The sequence below is a fragment of the Salmo salar genome, chromosome ssa19, assembly GCF_905237065.1.
Source record: "Salmo salar chromosome ssa19, Ssal_v3.1, whole genome shotgun sequence".
Taxonomy (NCBI): domain Eukaryota; kingdom Metazoa; phylum Chordata; class Actinopteri; order Salmoniformes; family Salmonidae; genus Salmo; species Salmo salar.
The window spans coordinates 54,999,817-55,013,105 of record NC_059460.1 but is presented as its reverse complement, the minus strand read 5'-3'; the positions used below and the strand labels follow the sequence as shown (position 1 = coordinate 55,013,105).

The following is a 13,289-nucleotide window of genomic DNA, read 5'->3' as shown; positions in this document are numbered from 1 at the left end:
TGTTATAGGCCTATGCGAAAATTGGTAACATCATGGGAAATAAACTCTAAATAGATTGCCACTACTTGTTACGATACATGTTATCATTCAGTGTTCCAGCTGCTGGGAAAAACAACCCCTATATGCAACTGCGCAAACATATTGTTGTCACTTTTCATACTTAAACTGTTCACAAAATTGACCGACTGAGTGTATACAAACTGAATAATGCATTTGATTTATTCTCTGGAGACACCAAAGGTATTTGAGCTGCAGAAGTTTCAAGAATCATCCCAACCCAAAATCGAGTGACTGTAAGCCTGTGTGGGCTATTGCGCAATCACAGATAATTCATTATTGTCGACTTGTTACATTTGTGTAACTTCCAATATTTTCTCTTTGCTCTTTCATTTTAAATTGTTATTTTAGAATAGGGTGTAGATTAACCTTGGCTGCTATTGGATATGGTGGGGCATTTCCTCAAACTAGCTCAGAAATAATATTTTCAGCAGATCTCAAAATGAAAGTATCATGTTTCAGCTGAGGGTGCTGCCTCATTCGGAAAGCATTCAGACCCCTTGACTTTTCCGACATTTTGTTACGTTACAGCCTTATTCTAAAATGGATTAAATTGTTTTTCCCCCTGTATCAATTTACACAACAATACCCCCTAATGACAAAGCAAAAACAAGTTTTTAGATTTTTTTTGCAAATGTATTAAAAATAAAAAACGGTAATACCACATTTACTACCCCTAATGACAAAGCAAAAACGGGTTTAGATTTTTTTGCAAATGTATTAAAAATTCAAAAAAACGCTAATATCACATTTACATTTAGTTTTCAGACCCTTCTTTACTCAGTACTTTGTTGAAGCACCTTTGGCAGAGATTACATCCTCAAATATTCTTGGTTATGATGCTACAAGCTTGGCACACCTGTATTTGGGGAGTTTCTCCCATTCTTCTCTGCAGATCATCTCAAGCTCTGTCAGGTTGGATGGGGAGCGTCGCTGCACAGCTATTTTCAGGTCTCCAGAGATGTTTAATCAGGTTCAAGTCTGGGCTCTGGCTGGGCCACTCAAGGACATTCAGAGACTTGTCCCAATGCCACTCCTGCGGTGTCTTGGCAGTGTGCTTAGGGTCGTTGTCCTGTTGGAAGGCGAACATTCAACCCCGTCTGAGGTCCTGAGCAGGTTTTCATCAAGGATCTCTCTGTACTTTGCTCCGTTCATCTTTCCCTCAATCCTGACCAGTGGCGACCCGTCATCATTCAGGGCAGGTGAGGCAGAGCCCCACCTGTTTTGAGCCCCACATTTTTTTTGCATTAAAAAAATAGGAGCATTGCACCGTGATCGGCTCAGTGTTCTGTCAATCATGGGGCCTTTAGTAAGGGTAGACATCAATAATGTAAGCCCTTTGGGCCCTACAATAGACTTTGTTTGAAGTGCCATTCCAAGAAGACTCAAGGTCATTGGCCACAGATAAAATGACATCAAATAACATATCAACAGTAGCTTTGATTGGACTGATCATGTCAACATCTTACTTTCAAAATCTTAGCTAGCAGTCATCATAAGTCAAGTAGACAATCTACTGGCAAATCCTTTTTAATCCTTGTCATTTTAAGAGAAATAATGAAGATAAATTATAGATAAAACATATCGGCGCTCCATTGGACATAAACATTACACAACAAGTTGGAAATCGCAAATTCAACAATTAGTTGTATGGAAGGAATCGGTGACAGCGGCTAACCGCAAGCATTGCAACTGGAAAGTCAGACTGGGAAAATATGTTTTGAATGGTCATCCAACTCGGAATTATAAAATATTTCTTTGATGACAAAATTTGCCCACGAAGGACCGCCGCGCACAACAAGGTCTTATAAGACAACAAATGTCTTATCTGCTGCTGCATAAATTATGTTTCCCACGGGGTCCAGTACGAAAAAATGTATGCACTCGCTACTTAAAGTCGCTCTGGATAAGAGCATCTGCTAAATGATACAAACATAATACATTTTTCTAAATATTAGCTTGCTGGCTAGCATTTGAGGCCAGCAAACACAGTCCTCATGCTAGGAACGTATTTCCTCCAACATTATAATGAAAAGGTGCCTCTTGGTCCCAAAACACATATTTTCTGGAGACTTGTGTGACGAGTGCTGATGACGTCGCCCACTGTGTGCACTTTCCTTAGCCTGATTGCGTCCAGACTGAGGAGAAATCCGCACACAATGCATCCCCGTGGTGGACGGGGCCCTGGCACTCTGTAAGATGTTAACAACAGAGGGCTCAAGATCTAAATCAGACCAAATCAGGGATGTAGTCGCCACTCCCCTTCCGGAGGGGAGAATGCAATCTCTAGTTGGAGAGCTTCTCTTTTCAGGGGGTTGGCTGTTGTAGTTGACCAGACCCCTCTGAAAGGCGGTGGCCGGCATCGGAACTGGAGTTTTTACCCCTATAGTACTGTATCCAGCACCCAGAGGGACTCCACAAGCTCCTCCCACAATCTCAAGCCATTGCCACACCCATCAGGATGACTGAGGGGGCCCTTCGGAGCAAGACTGCAGGGTCTCTCTGTCCTTCTGCAGCTTCGCCATTTGGTCCAAAATGGCGTCCACACCAGGACCAACAATTTGGCCTGGGGAGATGGGGAGCTCCATAAAAGTTTTTATCTGTGAGAGCCAACGCTGTCTGTGTGATGAGATGACCGTAAACAGGGTTTTGTCATTAGCACGTGACATCATAGCCAATCGTGCTTCATATACTGTAGGCGTGGGCCGAGAGTAGCACAATACATGCAGCTGAAAGGGGAATCCACAGCCTGAATTGCATGCTCTAAGCCTAGGCACGTCCATACAGGTGGAATGGGCATCAATACCAAAGGTATTGATGTGAGAAGCCAGACTCAACTGATATAGTAACAGACAATGTGTGAGGAGAGGTCCTGAGAACAGAGTGGTCAGGCACGTGGCTCTGAATCTTACTCCGGCAACAGCTGCGGAGTCTCCCCTAGCCTGGGTGGGAGCTGCATGAACTGTCAAGTGTAGACACGGCCTAAATTTCTAGCCTAACCAATGCATTTATTCTCCCTCTCTGTCCATAGTGTTGAATGTGCACCACCCCCTCCCTGGCCCTTGACTCCCATTCACCCTCCCTGTCCTCATCCTAACCATTTAACTCATTTACTTGGACTGCTTTTCCCTACTGTAGGCCCCATTTTGACACTCCATATGACACTATCTCAAACGATGTCCTATTGAAACTGTTTCCATGGCTCCCATAATTTTTCTGAAAATCCTCTTATGAATATCACCCTTTATTGAATTCCATATTAATCTAAAGGCTTTGTACGAACTCCAGTTTGTTTGACTTTTAAACCCCGGATAATTTCAGATCTGTAACTTCAGCTCTCTCTCTATTTTCCCACCTAGTGCAGTCCATGTGGACAGTCCACCCACTATCCCCACACTTACCACCAGCTATGCCCACGGCACCTCCTCCAAGTCTCTACTCTTCAGTACGGTCGGCGGGAGCCTCCAGGCTTCAGCTGAACGCTTTCCAGACCGGGAGGCTGTAGTGTTCCTACAGGAGGGGGTCAGGAAGACCTTCTCACAGCTCCAGCAGGATGTGAGTGGTGTCTACTTCCTATTTTCTACTAATCCTATGCCAAACAGATTAGGGGTACAAAAGGGCTCTTCTGTAGTGTGTGCAAGACTTCAAATCCTTGATTCCTCAACTCCTTGCCTCTATCTCAAAGCTCATTGAAGGAGGAGATCCAAGGCGAGAGAGTTAAGGAATCAAGGATTTTGAGGCTTGCACACTTCAGACAGAGCCAAGACCCGTGTCCTCTCGCCCCCTCCAAAGGGAATTGGAACATCTAATTGAAACAGCATGTTCTACGCCCATTTAAGGGAAACAGTATGGAGGCAGATATAAAAAAAAGCAAAGTGTGTTATTGTTTCCAATATGAAAACAGTAAAACACGTGAGTACACAAAATGGCTTCTCGCAGGTCTATGTACTCTCATCCATACCTACACATGCAGTCAGAGCTGGGCGTACGTGACATTTTGTTAGACTTGCTGTCATTCTCATTGACAGCAAGTCTAAGAAGCGGTAGATCTGTTCTATGTGCACTATTTCCATGCTTCCCATTCGTAAGTTTTGTTTTTTTATCTTTTACTTTTTTGTACACCAGCTTCTTTTTGGTTATTGAAAATATATTTCTCAGTGGTTTAGATGGTGCAATGATTCGGAGCCATGCCATTCTGAAGAGGTTTATTCTACCTGTAAGATTTATGGGAAGATTGCTCCATTTAATTAGATTGGCTTTCAAATTGTTGAGTAATGGAATAAAGTTATCTTTATATATTTGTTGTTTGTTGTCACTTATTAAATACTTAGGATGCTTAATATTTTTTGGTCCTCTTAAAGGATTGCTGTATATCATGAGTTATTTTTCCTATTGCCTTTATTTAATTTTTTTACCTCATTCATTTTATATCCTGAGATTTATGTATTCCTAAAACATTTTTATCAAAGGGGGCATAGAGTTTTCAATATTAGTCAGGTATATTGGGAGATCATCTGGAAATAAGTTTAGTTTATATTAATGTTTACCATGATACCTGTTACGTTTGGGTCCTGTCTTTCTGTAAGCGGTTCAGTAGACAGTGCAAACAGGAGAGGGGAGAGGGGACATCCCTGTCTTGTGCCCCGCCCCTTTCCGGAAGCAATTTCATCAGAGAATGTGTTATTTGGTACATTTTTGCTTTAGGACATTTATATAATGTTTGTATAACATTTATTATTTCAGCTGGAAAGTTTTGAATAGAAAGGCTATTCAAGATTGTCGAAAGCCTTTTCGGAATCAACAGCCATTATTGACAAATCTCTATCTTGTTTTTTTGCATATTGTATTAAACTGAAACATGTTCTTGCATTTGTTTTGTATCTATTTTTAAGAAACCCTGTTTGATATGTATCAAGTCTGAATTTTTGCCATTCTATTGCTTATAAGCTTTGTTGTTATTTTATTATCACAATTGATTAAACGTATGGATCTATAATCAGCAGGGGACTCTCCAGAGATTCCTGGTTTTAATATAACTTAAATAATTGGTTGATACATGGAACTAGGAAGTATTGAATTGAGTGATGTGTGTTGTCAATTGTGTAAATGGGGGAGCTACTTTGTCCCAAAATGTTGAATAGAACTCTATGGGAAAGCCATCCATTCCTGATGCTTTCTCCACGTGAACGTTTTAACAGTATCTAATGTTTATTTTTGGGTGACCTCTGTTTTTAGTGATTCTTTTTTGTCTGGTGATAGAGGTTGACCGATTAATCGGAATGGCCGATTACTTAGGGCCGATTTTCAAGTTTTCATAACAATCAGTAATTGTCATTTTTGGACACTGATCATGGCCGATTACATTGCACTCCACAAGGAGACTGTGTGGCAGGCTGACTACCTGTTATGCGAGTGCAGCAAGGAGGCAAGGTAAGGTGCTAGCTAGCATTAAACGTATCTTATAAAAAACAATCAATCTTAACATAATCACTAGTTAACTACACATGGTTGATGATATTACTAGTTTATCTAGCTTGTCCTGCGTTGCATATAATCGATGCGGTGCAATTTGTCATTGAATCACAGCCTACTTTGCCGAACGGGTGATTTAACATGCGCATTTGCGAAAAAAGCACTGTCGTTGCACCAATGTGTACTTAACCATAAACATCAATGCCTTTCTTAAAATCAATACACAAGTGTATATTTTCAAACCTGCATATTTAGTTAATATTGCCTGCTAACATGAATTTCTTTTAACTAGGGAAATTGTCACTTTTCTTGCGTTCTGTGCAAGCAGAGTCAGGGTATATGCAGCAGTTTGGGCTGCCTGGCTCGTTGCGAACTGTGTGAAGACCATTTCTTCCTAACATTCAAGCTTTCTTCAAAAGCTGGCAGCCCTAATGTATTGTTTTCTCTTTATTCAACCCACCTGCCACCCACCAGCCCTACATCCACACAATATTTCATGACCCTAAACCCGACTGCCCCGCTGCAGTTGAAAGGGCGGCCGCCAGTTGCCCATCACTGTGCTACAGAATTACACAGTTTCACAGATACTGTACATTATCAGTGGGCCCTCGGCTCAGTCTGGTTTCAAACTTTATTCATAACATTCAATACTGGCAGACATTTGATACTGGCAGTTAAACAGGTCAAAGATGGGAACAATCAGTACTTAGTCTACAATTATCTGTTTCAACTAAGTGAAAAACTACTTATTTAAATATGGTACATACTGTCACACCCTGATCTGTTTCACCTGTCTTTGTGATTGTCTCCACCCCCCAACCCCATCTTCCCCATTTATCCCCTGTGTATTTATACCTTTGTTCTGTTTGTCTGTTGCCAGTTTGTCAAGTCAACCAGCGTTTTTGTTCTCAGCTCCTGCTTTTCCCAGTCTCTCTTTTTCTCGCCCTCCTGGTTTTGACCCTTGCCTGTCCTGACTCTGAGCCCGCCTGCCTGACCACTCTGCCTGACCCTGAGCTTGCCTGCCGACCTGTACCTCTGCCTACCCTGAGCCTGCCTGCTGCCCGGTACCATTGCCCCACGTCTGGTTTTCTGACCCCTGCCTGCCTTGACCTGTCTTGCCTGCCCCTGTTGGATTATTAAACTATTGTTTATTCGGCATGGTCTGCATCTGGGTCTTACCTTCATACCTGATACATACATGGTTAGCTCCCGTTTCCATTCCCCCAAGGGAATGCATCGGTCTGTGTCTCCTCGCACCTACGATCATGTTTAGTACATATCAATCCATTTCAACAGTTTATCAACGACATGGAAATAATGAATCAAATCATTTTCCATTACACAAGGGGTTGCACAAAAGGGAACATCAGGTGGATTGGATGTCAATACATTAGCTGTCTCTCCCCTCTTGTTCAGTTGGAAACAGCTTTGCACGAGTTTGCAAACGCAGCGCTGACATCACACACAGAGCCCAAACAAATACGAGGAGGAGATTCAGCCCAAAACAAATTTAGAGAAGGGGTTGATTTGATGAAAATTCATCACCGTTTACTATCTACTATTGCACATGATGCTCTTTTGTCCTGTAGATTTAAAAAAGGAATCTGTTACTTCATGGACATAAACTCAGCAAAAAAAAACATCCCCTTTTCAGGACCCTGTCTTTCAAAGATAATTTGTAAAAATCCAAATAACTTCACAGATCTTCATTGTAAAGGGTTTAAACACCGTTTCTCATGCTTATTCAATGAACCATAAACAATTAATCGACATGCACCTGTAGAACGGTCGTTAAAACACTAACAGCTTACAGACGGTAGGCAATTAAGGTCACAGTTATGAAAACTTAGGACACCAAAGAGGCCTTTCTACTGACTCTCTCACCAAAATAAAGATTCCCAGGGTCCCTGCTCATCTGCGTGAACGTGCCTTAGGCATGCTGCAAGAAGGCATGAGGACTGCAGATGTGGCCAGGGCAATAAATTGCAATGTCCGTACTGTGAGACGCCTAAGACAGCGCTACAGGGAGACAGAACAGACAGCTGATCGTCCTCGCACTGGCAGACCACGTGTAACAACACCTGCACAGGATCAGTACATCCGAACATCACACCTGCGGGACAGGTACAGGATGGCAACAACCACAGCCTGAGTTACACCAGGAACGCACAATCCCTCCATCAGTGCTCAGACTGTCCGCAATAGGCTGAGAGAGGCTGGACTGAGGGCTTGTAGGCCTGTTGTAAGGCAGGTCCTCACCAGACATCACCGGCAACAATGCCTATGGGCACAAATCCACCGTCGCTGGACCAGACAGGACTGGCAAAAAGTGCTCTTCACTGATGAGTCGCGGTTTTGTCTTACCAGGGGTGATGGTCGGATTCACGTTTATCGTCGAAGGAATGAGAGTTACACCGAGGCCTGTTCTCTAGAGCGGGATCGATTTGGAGGTGGAGGGTCCATCATGGTCTGGGGCGGTGTGTCACAGCATCATCGGACTGAGCGTGTTGTCATTGCAGGCAATCTCAATGCTGTGCATTACAGGGAAGACATCCTCCTCCCTCATGTGGTACCCTTCCTGCAGTCTCATCCTGACATGACCCTCCAGCATGACAATGCCATCAGCCATACTGCTCGTTCTGGCCAGCGAAGAGACCGGATCTCAATCCCATTGAGCACGTCTGGGACCTGTTGGATCAGAGGGTGAGGGCTAGGGCCATTCCCCCCCCACAGAAATGTCCGGGAACTTACAGGTGCCTTGGTGGAAGAGTGGGGTAACATCGCACAGCAAGAACTGGCAAATCTGGTGCAGTCCATGAGGAGGAAATGCACTGCCGTACTTAATGCAGCTGGTGGCCACACCAGATACTGACTGTTACTTTTGATTTTGACTCCCCTTTGTTCAGGGACACATTATTCAATTTCTGCTAGTTACATGTCTGTGGAACTTGTTCAGTTTATGTATCAGTTGTTGAATCTTGTTGTGTTTACAAAAATATTTACACATGTTAAGTTTGCTGAAAATAAACGCAGTTGACAGTGAGAGGATGTTTTTTTGCTGAGTTTGTGTTATCTTAAGCAGTTGTGGCTATTTAACAAGACCCCTATGGTTAGAAGAACGCAGTGGGCTGGGTTAGAGGCAAAGTCTAACCTGGCGTGATATCCAGGTTATGAAAGCATTAAACTAAGTTCAAATGTGACCAATGACACAAAACGTATTAACAGTATTTGTCCTGGGACTACGGTAACCAGGCAGTAGCTGGTATATGATCAGAAAGTGATTTCTACGGCACTTACCTGCTGTGGATACAGCAACCCATGATATGACTCTGCATAGCGTGTATAGAGTTCAGATAGCCAAACATGGACTTTTTGAAGTTAAACATTTATTCGGCGATAAAGAATTGTCACGTGTTCAGCGTGTTTGGGTAACAACCAGCTGTGCCGCTCACTCAGTTTGGTTTAATTGTTTAGGTTCTATTGATAGTAATAGTAATCAATAATGGATTTCTGCAGTTTTTTTTATGTGATTCTGATTAATTCAATGTTGAAATGTGCACTACAAAATACCCCTTTAGATATGTTTTACCATATCTCTATTGCTTCTGTTTTACTCAACTGCCTCTTTCAATTCCCCTGTCTCTTTCAGAAATGCTGCTGTGAATCGCTTTCTAGCGTCCAGCTATGCGTTGATTACCATTACCTCTTTGTGCTGACTGTGCTCCATTATGGCTCAGGTGGAACAGGCTGCTGCAGGCCTCCTGGCACTGGGACTGAAGAGGGGGGACCGACTGGGCATGTGGGGACCCAACACATATGAGTGGGTCCTGTTCCAGTTTGCCTCAGCCAAGGCTGGCATCATACTGGTGAGCGCTGACACTGGTGGCATGGAGGAGGAATCTTAATTGGGGAAAGAGGTTTTTCAACCTCTTGTGAAGTCAAGTACATTAAAGCGGATGTTTTCAGTGGTTATGCTTTGTCTTCTGACAGGTGTCTGTGAACCCAGCCTATCAGGTGCAGGAGTTGGAGTTTGCTTTGAGGAAGGTGGGTCACTTGAGTTGGCACGTCATGTTTTGTTCCATGAAAGTTGAACTGGGTGTGGCGCTCTTAAGTACGGTGCAGAGATTATTACTTTTTAACAGTTTATTATGAGGATAAAGGCAATGATGTTCATTGGTGGTAATAACAGTGTGTTCATTGGTGGTAATAATGTAGTTTCCTGCTTTGGTCCAGGTTGGATGCAATGCCATTGTGTGCCCGACCCAGTTTAAGACCCAGAAGTACTGTGACATGCTCAGGCAGATCTGTCCAGAGATGGACACTGCTAGCCCAGGATCCGTCAAGAGTGCCAGGTATGACCACACTGTTTTCATATACAATCACAACTCTTCTTTTGACGAAACCACACAATTTCAGTTACAGTGAATGATGATCAAATTACAATGGGTTGTGTTCTGGTGGGTGCAAAGCTCTAAATATTGCAGATAGAAAAAAAATTCTAGAGCTCAGATGATTCTCTGTTCTATTCTACATGACTGAGAAGCATGGCTGTCTGTTCTACATCATGTGTTTCTATCGGAATGTTTTGTTACATTTAGTGCTGAGCGATTAGAGCTTTTTGAGGTTGGTTCAGTTTGATTGAAAAATAATCATGTTTTTGGGAGAAAAAAAATCAACATTAAACGCAATATACATTTTGTGGGTTGAATGCTGTAACAACACAGAGTCAAATAATTAAGGAAATCCCATGATGGAGGTGACTGGCCATAACTGCTTATCACTTATTAACCATAATTTATTCACATTACTTTACTAAAATATTTCAGTTGTTGTGTATATTTGTTTTATTTGATGACTTTATTATTTCATGCCAAGTCATCATCTCAATAGAGCTCCGTATGCTGTCTGACAAAATCACTATTTTAGTAATTCTTCAAAGTAAATAAGGCATACTTTTATGACTGCTAAATACCAACTGTCAAACACTTAGATCAGGAATGGGCAACTAGCGGCCCACCTTTTGAAGGCCTTCGGATCAATAAAAAATGTAATACAAATATATGTATATATTTTTTGGGGGGAAACTCCGTCGTCTCAACTTACTGTTAGAATAGTAGCATACACAAGGTGCAATTTCTAAATTTGGTTGTGCATCTGCAGTTTTTCTCTTGTTATGTTAGTCACTGATAGTCAGTCAATTAGCCCATGTCAGCAAAACATTTTTAGATTGCTAAGTTTGTTTAGTGGCCAGATATCTAAACTTGCTATCATGGTTGAATTACTGGCAGGGGGCCCCCACTGATTACATTTAATTTTAATTATTTTGGTCAGTCTCACTCAGATATCATATAAAAAAACTGCAAACATTTCTTCTCTGCCCCATGGCAAAATGTGTAGAATTGCAGCAAACTTGCTTTAAAACTGCAACATTTTCTCTACACCGAATGTCAAAATGTGCACCCTCATCAAAGTTGCCAATCCCTGACTTAGATCTTGTACTTTCCAGTATAGATACCACTAGATTGCACATTCTTCTGTCTCTTTTACGTAGCAGTTGTAAAAGAAACACAGACCGAAAAAGTTTGCGCACAATGAATTATGGTCATTGTAGTTAATTGCCACATTATCTGCGCTCAACTATGTAGAATATTGGCCTGTTGGAAACTACAACTTCCTACTATATCGCACAGTTGGGGCTTGATATGATTTATCTCTACAGAAACTGTGTAATGTGCTTATTAAACTCACAGAAAAAAATAAACCAACTTCAGTCAATTAGTTGTTTAAAAATAACCGAAATGTCGGTTAATCGCTCAGCACTAGTTACATTGCACTCCACTGAGCTCACACGATTATCTGTTCTATTCGACATATTCTGTTCTACATAATGTATTTCTATCTGAATGTTTTGTTACGTGTGACCCTTCCTCCTCAGACTCCCTGACCTCCACACAGTGATAGTGACAGACAGCCGGCAGCCAGGGATGTACCACCTAGAGGACGTGATGCAGGCAGGGAGCAGCCAGCACATGCAGCAGCTGGAGGAGCTGCAGAAGAAACTGTCCTTCGACGACCCCATCAATATTCAGTTCACATCGGTACTTTTAGTAAACTGTATATACTCTCACTCTCTATTCTTCCTATTTGATCCTGTGCTCACAGTTCGTCTTTACATGGTGATGGTGTTCAACAAATCTATACTGTGAATTAATGTTAAATCCTCTGACAGTGATCTGAATCATAATACTCAACAGCCCCAGTTGACCTATTCAAGTGCATTTGCGAATATGCATTGCTTTGTGCCCACTATTTCTGACGTACTTGTTTGTCTTGATTCAGGGTACGACGGGGAACCCCAAAGGTGCCACCCTCTCCCACCACAACATCGTCAACAATGCCTACTTAATTGGCATGCGACTTGGATATGACTGGAGGGTGAGTTCCCTGCCCACACAGACACACATGATTCCAGACAATGAGTTAGTTAGGCTGCGTTTAGACAAACAGCCCAATTCAGATTTATTTTTCTTCCACTAATTGGTCTTTTGACTAATCATATCAGATACTTTCACATCAGATCTATTTCAGAGCTGATCTGATTGGTCAGAAGACCGATTAGTGAAAAAAATATCTGAATTTGGCTGCCTGTCTAAACATAGCCATAGAGTCACTGGGGTAGTCTTTAATCCATGTCCCCTCAGTCTCAGGTACGCGTGTGCCTACCTGTGCCCATGTACCACTGCTTCGGCTCGGTGGGTGGTGGCATTGTCATGGCCACGCATGGCATCACGTTGGTCTCTCCCTCCTCTGGATACGACGGGCGTGCCAACCTGGCAGCTATAGAGAGTGAAAGGTATGGCAGAAATATCTAAGTCCTGGTGGAAAACATGCTTTCAGTGTTATTGAGGACATTTCTGGGACAGTAAACTGTGGTGTAGGTTGTGTGCTTTGTGCCTCAATCAAGTGTATCTACTTTTCCACCCCCTCCTTCCACCAGGTGTACCTTTGTCTATGGCACTCCTACTATGTACATCGACATGCTGGGCCAGCCTGATTTGGCCAAGTTTGACTTGTCGTCAGTGGAGGGAGGTGAGAGATTATGTTTTTAACTCAGCTCATTTGTTTCTGTTCTAATCATATTGTCGAAATCGGCTGGATTGAACATTAGTTGAGATGGCCATTGATTGGGTTGAAATCCTGCATACTCGGGGGTCCTATAGGACCGTTATTGAGCAATCTTGATATTGGTTATATCAAATGTACTGTATCATAGATGTGTTTATTTATGCATTTTAGGCATCATGGCTGGTTCCCCGTGTCCACCTGAAATAGTGAAGAAGGTCATTTCTACCATGGGCATTAAGGAGCTCGTAGTGAGTAATGTTTTCTTAATTAAGTTAATTGATAAATTAAAGTTAGCTAAATGATTACTGAATATCATTTATTGTCCAGAGAGTTCACTCACCTGGTTTCCCAGGCCTGAGTCAGTCCCTGGTTCGAGGTGGAAGCTCAAAACCAGCTGTGGGGTAACCCTTCAGGACCTTCACTGCTGGGTACACTTAATATATTTCTTCGTTAGAGGGAGACATTTTCATACGAGAACGTCCTTCCAGATTCATTATTGCAGAGTTGTGTGCCGACCGATAACTCCTAGCGAGTTACAGGATGGGCATGCGTTTGTTTCAGCCCAGCACTAACTCACATGCTTTTGCTAATAAGCTACACATCCAGACTTGGATTAGCTGAAGCAGGTGTGCTAG

General features: G+C 42.5%; 1 protein-coding gene across 2 annotated transcripts in view; it reads left to right on the top strand.

The window, feature by feature from the left end:
• Positions 1-13,289, top strand: part of acsf2 (acyl-CoA synthetase family member 2) — a 28,541-nt gene that overhangs the window by 716 nt on the left and 14,536 nt on the right. For both annotated transcript variants that reach the window (XM_014159081.1, XM_014159080.2), the window contains exons 2-10: positions 3,417-3,612; positions 9,267-9,395; positions 9,520-9,573; positions 9,763-9,881; positions 11,465-11,627; positions 11,869-11,964; positions 12,231-12,382; positions 12,527-12,618; positions 12,826-12,902. In XM_014159081.1, coding sequence (XP_014014556.1) covers positions 3,417-3,612; positions 9,267-9,395; positions 9,520-9,573; positions 9,763-9,881; positions 11,465-11,627; positions 11,869-11,964; positions 12,231-12,382; positions 12,527-12,618; positions 12,826-12,902 — 1,078 coding nt within the window. The remainder of the gene's footprint in view (positions 1-3,416; positions 3,613-9,266; positions 9,396-9,519; positions 9,574-9,762; positions 9,882-11,464; positions 11,628-11,868; positions 11,965-12,230; positions 12,383-12,526; positions 12,619-12,825; positions 12,903-13,289) is intronic.